This window comes from Oncorhynchus masou, chromosome 14 (assembly GCF_036934945.1).
Source record: "Oncorhynchus masou masou isolate Uvic2021 chromosome 14, UVic_Omas_1.1, whole genome shotgun sequence".
NCBI classification, from domain to species: domain Eukaryota; kingdom Metazoa; phylum Chordata; class Actinopteri; order Salmoniformes; family Salmonidae; genus Oncorhynchus; species Oncorhynchus masou.
The window spans coordinates 3,774,946-3,787,059 of NC_088225.1; the positions used below are offsets into that span (position 1 = coordinate 3,774,946).

Sequence of the window (12,114 nt, forward strand, 5' to 3'; positions counted from 1 at the left end):
GCGTTGGGTTGTTATTACTATTTGAAACCCGAATGTGGTACTGCGAGGGCAGATTTCCTGCCTCTTAGGGACACATGGGGGCGCTGTGAGACAGAGTTTCCTTTGGATTCTTCACCGCCAGCCTGCAGTGGTTTCAAAGGCTGGAGTTCGGGCCTTGCTTGACTGACAGTGGGTGAAAGCAATAATGACCTCAAGGCTAAATAAGATCCAATTAGCCACACAAATACACAGGAGACAGGCTAGTTAATATAGTTTGTTTATTTGAGAAAAAGTTTCAAACTAAAAATGTTCTGTAAAAATGCATATTCATAGTGTTAATTTTCCCCTTCATTCATATGGTACACTCCTCTCTTATCAACATCATCTTTCGATCATCCCTCATTTTTCTTTGCCTTTTCTATCGTTTGGTAGGTAGGAATGTGCAGCGGGGTCGCTATGGAACACACACTTTACAAACAACAGGATCACGATTACTGCTTCCCCCACACAACCCCCCCCCCCACCCAATCAAAATAGAAAATAAACAGAAAGCTATATGATTATCATCGTCACAAAATAAATCTCTTTGGCATACACCCCCTGCCTCTTACCTCAGTAAAACACACTCCCAATCTTCCTCCCCGCCTCCCCCAAACCCCCAGGAACCAAGACAAAATCAAAAACATCTTCCATAACAACGCACATATTTTGTGGAAACGTCAGTTGTAGTAGCTGTAAAAGGGTGCGGGCCTGCCAGACATGACGTTTTGGATCGTACACACATTTTTATGTTGAAGCACAATGTATTAGTCCCCGATGCATATGTATGCGATGTCGGTTGAGTGTCTGCAACTGTTGGTGAGCAAGACGGGTCCACAGAAACAGAGGGTGCACCAACCGCACCAGCGGAAGTTGTGGTCCAGTGTGCTTGGGAGACCACTCCACTGGGAGAGAGTGGTTGTGGACAAACCTTCCGGGGGGGGGTGCTTGTCTCGGAACCTCAGGCCCAGCAGCAGTCTGGATCATGGACTGGACTGGGGGGGATAGACAGCTGGGCCTGAGCACTCATTACGTGATGAATAGGATTTCTTGTCTGAACTCAATGTTACTGGTTATTGTCGAGGACTACTGTATGTGGCTCTGCATACCGCCATGTAAATTATACGCATGACGAAAATGTAAAATAATGTGCAAGGTAAATATGCAAGGAAACGCCTAAAACCAACACAGCATCTGAAAGTTAAAGTTCAATTTCCCGCCACATTAACTGTAACAAAGCAACTTTTCATTTTGAGGAACACTAAATTCTTTTTTTCTTTTTTTATTACATTTTTCTTGTGTTTTCTGACAACAGCCCCTGATTGGCCAATGTCTCCCCATGAAATAGGAGTTTCCCTTTGTGAAATCCTCGTTCAGCTGTCCCTCCATGGTGTTCATGCCAATTTCACTCCTTCCATTTGGTGCCTTCAATGGAAGAGGCAGTTATTGAGACATAAGTCATGTTTCATGCGCGTCTTAAAATGTTGCAATTATGGTATGTTGAGGTATTCGTGTGTGTACTATGCAATTGACTATGTCACTACAGAGCTGAGCTGTCTGTTTTGTTTTTACAGCCATTCTGGGCATGTGTGTTTGTGTGTATGTATGTGCTGGGGAACGTACGGGCTGAGTCTGTGCATTAGAGGAGTGCTGTGAAGCTGTGTGTGTGTGTGTGTGTGTGAGTATGCATCCATATCACTGACCTTGCACTGTGTGTTAGAGGGGCTCTGGGTAGGCCTGTCGGGGATCATAGGCCATCTCAGGCATGTACTGCTCATGCATCTCCGCTTCCAGTGGCATCCCGTCCACGCCCAGGTCAGAGTAGCCGTAGGGGGGGTAGCCTCCATCCAGCTCTGAGGGGAAGGAGGGCGAGAGAGATGAGAGAAATATAGAATTCACAGGCCAACAGAGAAGCAAGCTCATCTGGTGGATTGACACTGACAGACGGTGTGCAAGCATCCAAATTATTAGACAGGCAGTCAGAAAGGGGCTTTGCTCCCATCAGCAGGCGTTTTCCTGTGACGGATGGATAGAAGAACAGGAATAACAATCTCTTCACCTTCACCTCTATTCTATTCCATTAATGCTATTTCATACCCTGTTTAATAATGTGAGCACTGCAATATGGATAAAGCGTCAGCAGTGAAAGGACGGATGGTGACTAATGTACCACACACACACACACACACACACACTGGGGGATATAGGAGGGATAGAGTTCAGAATTATAATTAAAGATATTGAGATGAGGAGGATTTACTGTATGCAGAGAGAGCGATGGACGAGAGGAGAGGAAGACAGAGTGGAGATTCACAACTAGGACATATGACAGAGGCCTGAAGCTTAGCTGGAGAAAGACGCCGTATGACTGCAAAGAGATAAAGTAGTGACCGATAGAGCGAGGGGGGAAAAACAAAAGATAAATTCACCAGATAGAGAGAGTGCCGGTGTTTTCTGTAGAGGAGAAGTGTTACGCAATCACAGGAAGGCGGGAGGGAGCATTAGCCGAGCAGTGGAAAAGAGAGAGTGTGTGTCAACTCGGCAGCGTGTGTGTGTGTGTGTGTATGTGTGAGAGAGAGAGCGGGATAGAGTGCGGGAGATCGCTTGACGATGATAGATGGCCAGTTAATGGAAATGTAAATGACATGGAAATGTGACCAGAGGGGAAATAGATAGATACCTCTGTGAATTTAATTCCATCCCAGATGACAGGACCCCTCCTCCCTCCCTTACCACCCCCCCTCCAGGGCATGGAGGGAGCAGACACATCAGAGAGAAACACACACACACATGAACGGACATGAATGCACGCACGCACACACACCCACACTCTCCGCAGTGTGGCCAGGGGGCCGAGTACATTGTATAAACAGCAGGGGTCCCCCACACTCCCTGGGGTCTGATGGACTGCTGAGGGGAAAAGGACAAGACCTGGCCCAAGGCTTTCTATAGACACGTGTCTCTCGGTTCCCTCCTCTCTGATGCTCACTACTGTGTGTGTATGTGTACGTGTGAATATGAGAGAGAAACTCAATCATTTGTTGTTTTCTTTTCTTCCACTCATGTTGAAGTAAGTGTTTGTGTGTGTGTGTGTGTGTGTGCGTGACTAGTGAGATGAGGGCAGACTTTGCTGTGACATTGCTTGCGCGTTGACTTAATGAACACCCTCTGGCACACACAGTCCACTGTCACTCATCACAGCCACTAACAGGAAACCAATCAAGTGGCACTTAACCTAAATGCGGTCTGACGCTGGTGTGTGTGTGTGTGTGTGTGTGTGTCAATCCATTTCAATCCGTGTGTGTCAATACATCTCGGCCTCTCTCTCTTCTGGTCTGCAATCTAACTCGCTCTTGCCTTTTTTTGGGGGGGGGGTGAAACGCAGTAGTGTAATGTAAGATGTTCATTGCAGTAGTATAATTAAGCATTAAGGCCTGAGGAGGTGTGGTATGTTGCTGATGCACCATGGCGAAGGGCTGTTCTTATGGACGACGCAACACAAAGTGCCTGGATACAGACATTAGCCGTGGTGTGTTGGCCATATACCGCAAACCCCCAAGGTGCTATTATAAACTGGTTACCAACACAATTAGACCAGTAAATAGTAAATATTTGTTATACCCATGGTATGCAGTCTGATATACCACGGCTTTCAGTCAATCAGCATTCAGGGCTTGAACCACCTGGTTTATAATATAGCATAGTATACAATAGTGGTGTACATTGGTGTATTGTACTGTAAGATAGGACTGGTCCACACTCACCATCCGCCAAGTATGCAGCTTGCATGGGTACAGCATTGTGGGCCTGGAGAGAAAGAGAGAGCTTGAGAAATATTCATGTAAATCTGTACCATTCGGGCTTCAAAACACGATACTTTCACCGATCCCCTTCTAAAAAAAAAAAAACGACAGAGGCAGACGTTGACTTTACACCTGGTGCCCACGGCGCTCAGTCATTAAATCTATCCCTTTGGAGGTCGATACTTCCTCATGGCGGATGTACTGTAAACAGTATACCTGTCTGCTTTGGGCCTCCCTGTCTCCTTTCCCCTTGACAACCTGATGAGTCAGCATTTTCCCGGCTCGATGTGATTGATTCACACCTGGGCCAGATCCGCCACTAATCCAATCGGTGAGCCTCAATAGTGGTAATTATCCAATCAGCTTTGGGAGCCTGTGGCGAAGTGTGGGGCTCGGAGATACTTAGCGCATTAGGCATGCCGGTTTTGAAATCATGTTCATACACTAGATATAGTTAGTTGTCGGCGATTCATTCTTATAGTAATGCAAGCATGGAAGGTAAACATACAGATTGATTACTGAGTGGTATCGATTGTGTCGTGGTGTGGCGTGTATTTTGATTTTCCTACAGTTCTTCCCTGAAGCAATGACTGACCTGAGAAATATTGGATTGGTTTAAAGCAATCCAAGGGCGGAGGCCAGTCAAGCCCCAATAGACAACTGAGATGAACCTTAAAGGTGTTCAAACAGGGCCAGCTACTACTGATCCTTGTACTGGTCGCTCCCAGGCTATAGGCGGCGTCAGAGGCAGAGGCTTACCATCTCCCAGGCCGCAGGGTCGTGTTTGAACAGTGAGTGGGTGAGCTCCACGGACACACGCTTCCTGTAGTCAGAACTCTTGTCCTCCGAGATACGGAAGAGAACGGCTGCCGCATAGGTGGCTGTGAGGGAGAGGTCGGGGAGAGACATGGAAAGAGGGAGTGGGGGAAAGAGGGGGGGGGGAGAAGAAGGAAGAGATATCAAGAGGTTGTTTGTCATTGCCTCTATGCTACGACAGTTATGATGAGTACTCAAAATGCTAATGGGGTACATTGAGAAACATTGAGAAAGTGAGATGGGCAGAGAGAGGTGGGAGGCAGAGATATAGAGAGATTTAAAGAGACAGAGAGTCATGTTTGATTAGTCAGCACACATTATTAAAAGGAGATGGAGAGAGCCCAGGGAGAGATAGAGAAAGAGGTCATATTTGTTTGTAAGATGTCTGTGTGCATATGCTTGTGTGAGAGAGAGAGAGAGAGAGAGAGAGAGAGAGAGAGAGAGACAGAGAGAGACAGAGAGAGACAGAGAGAGAGAGAGAGAGACAGAGAGACAGAGAGACACAGAGACACAGAGAGACAGAGAGACAGAGAGACAGAGAGACAGAGAGACAGAGAGAGAGAGAGAGAGAGAGAGAGAGAGAGAGAGAGAGAGAAAATAAAGAAAGTGTGGCTGACGGTGTGTTTGTTTCTGAAGACTTGTGCGTACACTCTTAGAAAAAAAGGTTTTCCAAAAGGATTCTTCGGCTGTCCCCATAGTAGAACCCTTTTTGGTTCCAGGTAGAACCCTTTTGAGTTCCACGTAGAACCCTCTGTGGAAAGGGTTCTACACGGATTTCAAACGGGTTCTACCCGGTACCAAAAAAGGTTCTACAAAGGGTTTTCCTATGGGGACAGCTGAAGAACCCTTTCAGGTCCTAGATAGCACCTTTCTCCTCTAAGAGTGTAGGACAGTAACGTGTGTGTGCCTGCGTGTATATTTGTATGTACAGTATAAGGCACTGTTTTGAAAGCCCAAGTATATTATATATATATATTTGATTGTTTGTTGAAAGTCCCAAGTGCTTCGTAAAATCCACTAAAGCGCCAAGCTGCTGTTTATGAAGAGACTAACCGATGCCCTCGTTGCTGGAGTGCAGCAGCTCCATGAGTGGGGCGGAGGCTCCCTCTGCGTCGATCATCTCCGCAGACTGCTTGTCCAGGGCCAGCTCACACAGCACCCCCGCAGACACACGCTTCACGTTCTCCACGTACGAGTACAACAGCTACGGACAGATGGGGAGAGGGAGGGAGAGCTCAGACACATCTGCAAGAATACACCAAAAACTCACAAGTACACACACTCGCTTATTTTCACTCTCTTTCCCCACGTTCTCTCTCTCACACAAGTGCATACAACACCAACTGAGAGTATGGTGTGTTAGACATTAACCTGTACAAAGAGTGGGATGGTCTGCATGCTGGCGATCTCTCCCCTGTTGACGGGGTCTCTGGCCAGGATGTGCAGGGCTCCTGTACAGCCCTCCACTATCTCCTCCATACGAACACCATCCTGGGAAAAGAGCGGGGAAGAGATTTAGAAAGTGTGTGTGTGTAGTATGTGTAACTTCGTGGAATCCTCTGTGGGATGATACATTGATGTATGGGTTTGTTTTCAGCACTTAACATTGTGTGTGTGTGTGTCTGATCTACTTCATGTAAGCTGCTTTGACAATCTTAACAATACAACAGCTGGGCGCCATTCACTTTGACACTCAGAGAGGACCTTAATCCCAATGGCGTCAAAACCCTGTAAAATGATTAATAGACTTGAGAGGGTGTATTGGTGTGTGTGTGTGTGCATGTATCCTGCCTCATGTTTAAGTAAACCATTTACAGACAACGCGCAAGGGGAATGGGCCTGTTGTGCTTAGTAATCCTTTTTGGCTTGCTGGAAAAAGCTGACAGGTGAAAACCCGAAACCCGAAACAGGTGGGAGCATATGTCTGCAACCTTCTGCTGAGAATCAGTGGAAAACTCCCCGGTCGTCTCTCACAAACCTAGCCTACATCTCTTATTTTCCCTCAAGCCACAGCTCTCTGTCTATACGTGTGAGTATTGTTGTGCAGCTCAGAGTTCAAAGTGGGCCCAGTGGACTGAAATGGATCTCTGTCACTGGGTCTCCCGAGCGGCCAACTGGCCTACACTGGGTTGGAGAGGCCTGGAATGGGGGACGTGTGCTGGCGCCGTGGCATGGTGTTGACCACTGGACTATCCTGCTGGGACCCCTGTGTGACGCATTGCAGCCCTTTACTGAGTCTGAAATGCAACCTACTTGTTTGTACAGCGTGAGGAACGGTTTCAAACGCAGAGAATGCAGTCTTGGAATTTGTGTGATTTGATGTGCAGGAGTGCTGAAAGAATGTTGCCTCGAGTGCTTCAGTGTGTTTGAATTCTGTATTCGGCTGAGGTGATTGTGTGATATGGCTAGCGTGTAATGGAGTGGATTCATCCGTGGTATGTGGGTTGCAACGGAGGCGACTCCCTCTGTGCAAGTGCTGTGACTGTGAGTGACTTTCATATTTGTGGTGAAGGCGACATAACTTCTATCATTCTGGATTATGACAGTGTCATTCCTGTGACAGTGAGTCTTATGTGTTGAATGGCGTCGTGGCCGACCTGGTACGTCTGCTGAGAACTGGAGGCGTGTCTCTGGGTGTCCTGGTGAGCCTTCAGCAGCAGGTTGACCAATCGGGGGATGGCTCCAGCATCCCTCAGTGGGGCCTGATTGACTGGGCACAGCGCCAGGTTACGGATCAGACCAACCGTGGCCTACGGGAAAGAGAGGGGCGGGTTGAACGTAGCTGTATGGGGAAAAAGCATCAATATAATCTCTTTTACTGCTACAACACCTTGTCCACAAATACATGATATACTGCATGACTATGAGAGTGCATGTATGGAAGCATACAGTACACATCTATTAAGGACTTGGCATGGCAGTGTGGCGCTCATGTGAAAGAACGCATGCGTACCCTAAGATATACACCTATATGTGCGACTGTGCAAGCCGATGCACGCTGCGGCAATGTAACTGCAGTCACATTTAGCAGAACGTGAGATGCCATCTCCTGAAATGATGGTCTGGCTTACCATAACCCTGCCCTGTCCTCTGATGTTTCCTCCCATTTCACATACCCCGACCCCTAGCCCCAACAGGAGCTAATAACATCTCATATAAAGTCCCCTTTTGAAAAACACATCATTCATTTCGCATCATAAAATAACAACATCCCCTTTATTAAAAGAGCTCCGGCTGGATTGAGAATCCTCCACTGGCGTGTGCTGTGATGGGGATCGGGTTGCCTAATTCTCCACACACACACACACACACACACACACACATTCCCTGCTGTCTCAAGGAATGGGGGAACAAGGTGCCAATACATGGATAGCTGGCTGCCAATAGGCCTGAAAAAGACTAGTCAATGAGAGTGCAGATCAGGAGGAAAATTCAGGCATGTGCTCATGGTCAAGGAATCGGGAACAAGGTGCCAATACATGGATAGGAGGAAAATAGCATGGCTCATGCCTGCTGCTTGCGAATCAGAGGAGCATCTCGAAACCAATCAGCGATCAGACACTCGGGGTTGTAACGCACTGAGAGAGAGGGAGAGGGCGGAACGATTGGCTCATTCAGACTGTAAATGAATTATTAAATCCCGCTTAGGCACAGACATGTATGTGTACGCAGTCACAGATGAACATACACATGAGTGCATTCCCAGGTAAATATTTATATGGCTCTCTCTGCTTATCCATATGGGTTTGGACACACACACACACACACACACACACACACACACACACACACACACACACACACACACACACACACACACACACACACACACACACACACACACAATGAGATTTAAATTCAGAAGGCGTAAATGAGTGATTAGGCACAGCTTGGTGCAGAGCGACCTTCTGGCTGACGTAGAGCAGAAGGAGGCAGAGATAGAGGAGTGTGTGTGTGTTATGGAGAGAGGAGTGTGTGTGTGTTATGGAGAGAGCAGTGTGTGTGTGAGGGAGAGAGCTGTGTGTGTGTGTGTGTGTGTGTGTGTGTGTGTGTGTGTGTGTGTGTGTGTGTGTGTGTGTGTGTGCGTGTGCGTGTGAGGGAGAGAGAGAGCTGTGTGTGTGTGTGTGTGTTTGTGTGTGTGGGGGAGAGAGCAGAGTGTGCGTGTCATTCATGTTCTTTGTGTGGGAACTAAGTACTAGTCAATCAGAGCTAATGAACTCAAAAAGCCTAATATCACCCAAATGGGAAGAGTTGTATACATGGTCAAGGAATCGGGAACAAGGTGCCAATACATGGATAGCTGGCTGCCAATAGGCCTTAGAAAACACCTTTCTTTCAGTTGGAGTAGAGGATGAGAGACGTCAATGTTTACCTGGTGCTACAGATGGGGGAGATGTGTCACTGGAGTCATGAAGATACACATGGCCACTTGTCAAGTGTACAGGCATAGGCCTACATGCACACACACAGAGAGTACAAATACTTTCCTCTGTCCTTAAAGACCAATCACAGGTAGAAAAGACTAGATAGCTGCCTACCACAGTGCTTTCACTCACTCATCAAATACTTTCAGATCAGAATTGAAAGAGAGGACACAAGGAAAGAACACCACGATGGACTATTGGGAGACAACCACGACACACAGTGAGGCTCGTGCACATCGGGGTAAAAATAAAGGGCCATTCGTGTGGACCAGTGCCCATGGGAACAGAGCAGGACAGCAAGACACACAAGCACACTCGACCATTGAAGGTTTCTGTTCCGATTGGCATGAATTCAAGCGTGTTTCACGGATGCTGCTTGCTCGGAGCGAATCAGAGGAGCATCTCGAAACCAATCAGCGATCAGACACTGAAGCACGGGGTTGGAGGGGGAAGGGAAACGAACCTTCCTTATCATACTAGTTGACTGTCTAGATCATGAGAGGAAAACGACCAATCATAAAGCAAAGGTGACATGAATTGGTAGGTGGTATTTTTAAAACAATGACAATGTACCATTGATATTACTATTACTGGTATCAAACTATTGCTATACTGTATTACTATTGATATTACTGTTATGCCTACTATCCTCATAGTATATCTACTGTATATCAATAGCATAGATAATAGTTAGATATTGGTTTATCCTCATACTAGGCTGACATTTTAGCATGATTTATTTTGTTTGATTATTCTGGCAAGTTGAGCATGTAACTAACTTGCCATCCTTAAATCCACCTGCTGTCAAAGATGGGTGTGCATTATTCCCTGATGAAACAATAACACATTGATATAAATTCCCAAGGTAGCCACGTTGGAAAAATCCAACCAATCTTGTTTTCATTGCAAAAAAAAAAAGAAATGACAGCAACGGCCTTGCAAATCCCAGATGATGTTATCCTTGTTTCACAGTGACATTGTTGTGTGAAGTATACTACACTCACTGCATGTGAGTGTCTCTCTCTCTCTCACTCTCAACAAGTTAGCCATTTCTATTTTACTTAATCTGTGTGTATTTTCCCTCCTCCCTCCCTCCCTCCCTCCCTCCCTCCCTCCCTCCCCCTCCCTCCCTCCCTCCCTCCCTCCCTCCCTCCCTCCCTCCCTCCCTCCCTCCCTCCCTCCCTCCCTCCCTCATTTTCTCCAAAACAAAAACAAAAAGCCAGAGAGGTGACAGTGGGAGCCAGCGGGTGTTGTCCCAGCAGGATTATGGGAGGCATGTCCTGTGCCCTGCCTCGGGGTACAGCCCAGAACCCTGCCTGCACTACATCTCGCATCGTGAACAACTTCATCCCCTATGCAGGTCTCACTCTCTCCAAAACATCCCCTCTGACCTGCTTTAATTTAAAAGTAATTCTTCATTAAAGTACCACAATTTTCAAACGACACTTCCAGCTAAATGAAGGGCTCTATTCAATCTCTGATGCTGAAGTGTTACGGATTCCGCAGATAGAAATGTTAAGTTAAGGTCATTTCCAATTGGGCCGACATATGCAGTGTTCTCTATGAACAAAGTCTCCACTAAAGCGGGAACATTCAATCACGCTGTAAAGTTGAACTTTCGCAATGCAAATGAAATAGAGCCCTATATGATACAGCCATGGTGTTTCTAATTAAAGCCTCAAAGAAAATGCATTCATATGTACAGCGGCATCATACTTTGCAAAGAAGGGGACAATGATTTTAACCTCACTCAAGCGGCCGTTAAATCAGGAATCATTAAAGACGGACTGCAGCTGCTGGATATAGACACATAGACAAATTGGATTACCACAACCAGTTATTTAGGTTAAAAAAAGAACCACAAAAGACAAAGCAGCCAACCAAACAAAACAACCGAACACTCAAGCCAGACAAAACAACAAACAAAAGATGGCCAGACAAAACAACCACAACCAACCTGCAAACTCTTTGATCCTTCAACCTCTCACCTTCAACTTCAACAGTAATGGAGCTTCCAACCAGACAAAACAACGAGCAAGACAAAAAAAACAGTATACCCTTTTTCTCAGCTCTTTTCCACTCCCACTCCCACTCCCACTCCCACTCCCACTCCCACTCCAACCAACTATCTCCCCTCTCACCTTCACCACAGGCCAGTAGTGTGGCTGCCCCAGCAGCTTGACAATGGCAGGAATACCATAATGCAGCCTCACAGCATTCTGGGCAAGCTCGGCGTCCTGGTGGCGTGACGTCAAGTGGCGCAGGGCGCAGACGGCGGGCTCGGCCACGTCCTCCTTTTCTCCGGCCCGCAGCACGGCGTGGATGAGCGCCTCGACGCCGCCGCACTGCGTGACCAGGGTCTTGTTGCGGGAGTTGTTGCAGGTGAGGTTGGACAGGATCCCCGTGGCGCACGTCAGCATGTTGACATCGTCCGAACCCAGCTGTCCCACTAACACTTGCAGCAGGCCGTCCAGACCCTCCTACAGACAGAGAACGGGGGGAGGTAGGAAGATTGGGGATTGAGAATTCCATATTTGTCTTTGCTTGTTCATTATATGTTTTACTGTAGAACTCCAACTACTGTATGTTACTGTCTCTGTGGAAATCGATGGTACTGTCTTTAACAGGGGAGAACGACTGCCTCATTGAAGCCACAGTAGTTCGAGGCCGATTGCGGGAGAAAACAGGATCTGCCATTATAGAAAATGGAAAAATGTCGATCTTCGTGGTCCGTCTTCATAAAAATAAATAAATGTTATGAAGACAATCATGGTACCAATAACTGTTTTTCTCATACACAAGATGTACAGTATGTCCTTGAACTGATTATTTTAAAATTAGTTTGCGAATGGCAGCCTGCCGTACCCTGGCCTTCAACTTGAATTACTCAATGAAAGCAGGCAGCACTGAGCTAGCCTGCAACGTCACTTCCTGAATTAGCTCAAACTGTGCATGTTACATCTCCATGAGGCGCAATCTTAACCGACTTAATTTGGTTTCAACGCGCTATAGAGTCTTCACATAGGAATAGATACTGTCATGTGATCGATGGC

General features: G+C 46.9%; 1 protein-coding gene across 4 annotated transcripts in view; it reads right to left on the bottom strand.

The window, feature by feature from the left end:
- Positions 1-240: 240 nt before the first annotated feature.
- The window catches only part of LOC135553974 (junction plakoglobin-like), a 76,777-nt gene continuing 64,903 nt past the window's right edge, over positions 241-12,114 (bottom strand). For all 4 annotated transcript variants that reach the window (XM_064985947.1, XM_064985950.1, XM_064985948.1 and 1 more), the window contains 8 exons: positions 11,203-11,541; positions 7,235-7,387; positions 6,009-6,128; positions 5,691-5,841; positions 4,581-4,702; positions 3,783-3,825; positions 1,722-1,871; positions 241-1,443 (listed from right to left, as the gene is read on the bottom strand). In XM_064985947.1, the coding sequence (XP_064842019.1) occupies positions 1,735-1,871; positions 3,783-3,825; positions 4,581-4,702; positions 5,691-5,841; positions 6,009-6,128; positions 7,235-7,387; positions 11,203-11,541 (1,065 nt within the window). In that variant the 3' untranslated portion in view covers positions 241-1,443; positions 1,722-1,734. The remainder of the gene's footprint in view (positions 1,444-1,721; positions 1,872-3,782; positions 3,826-4,580; positions 4,703-5,690; positions 5,842-6,008; positions 6,129-7,234; positions 7,388-11,202; positions 11,542-12,114) is intronic.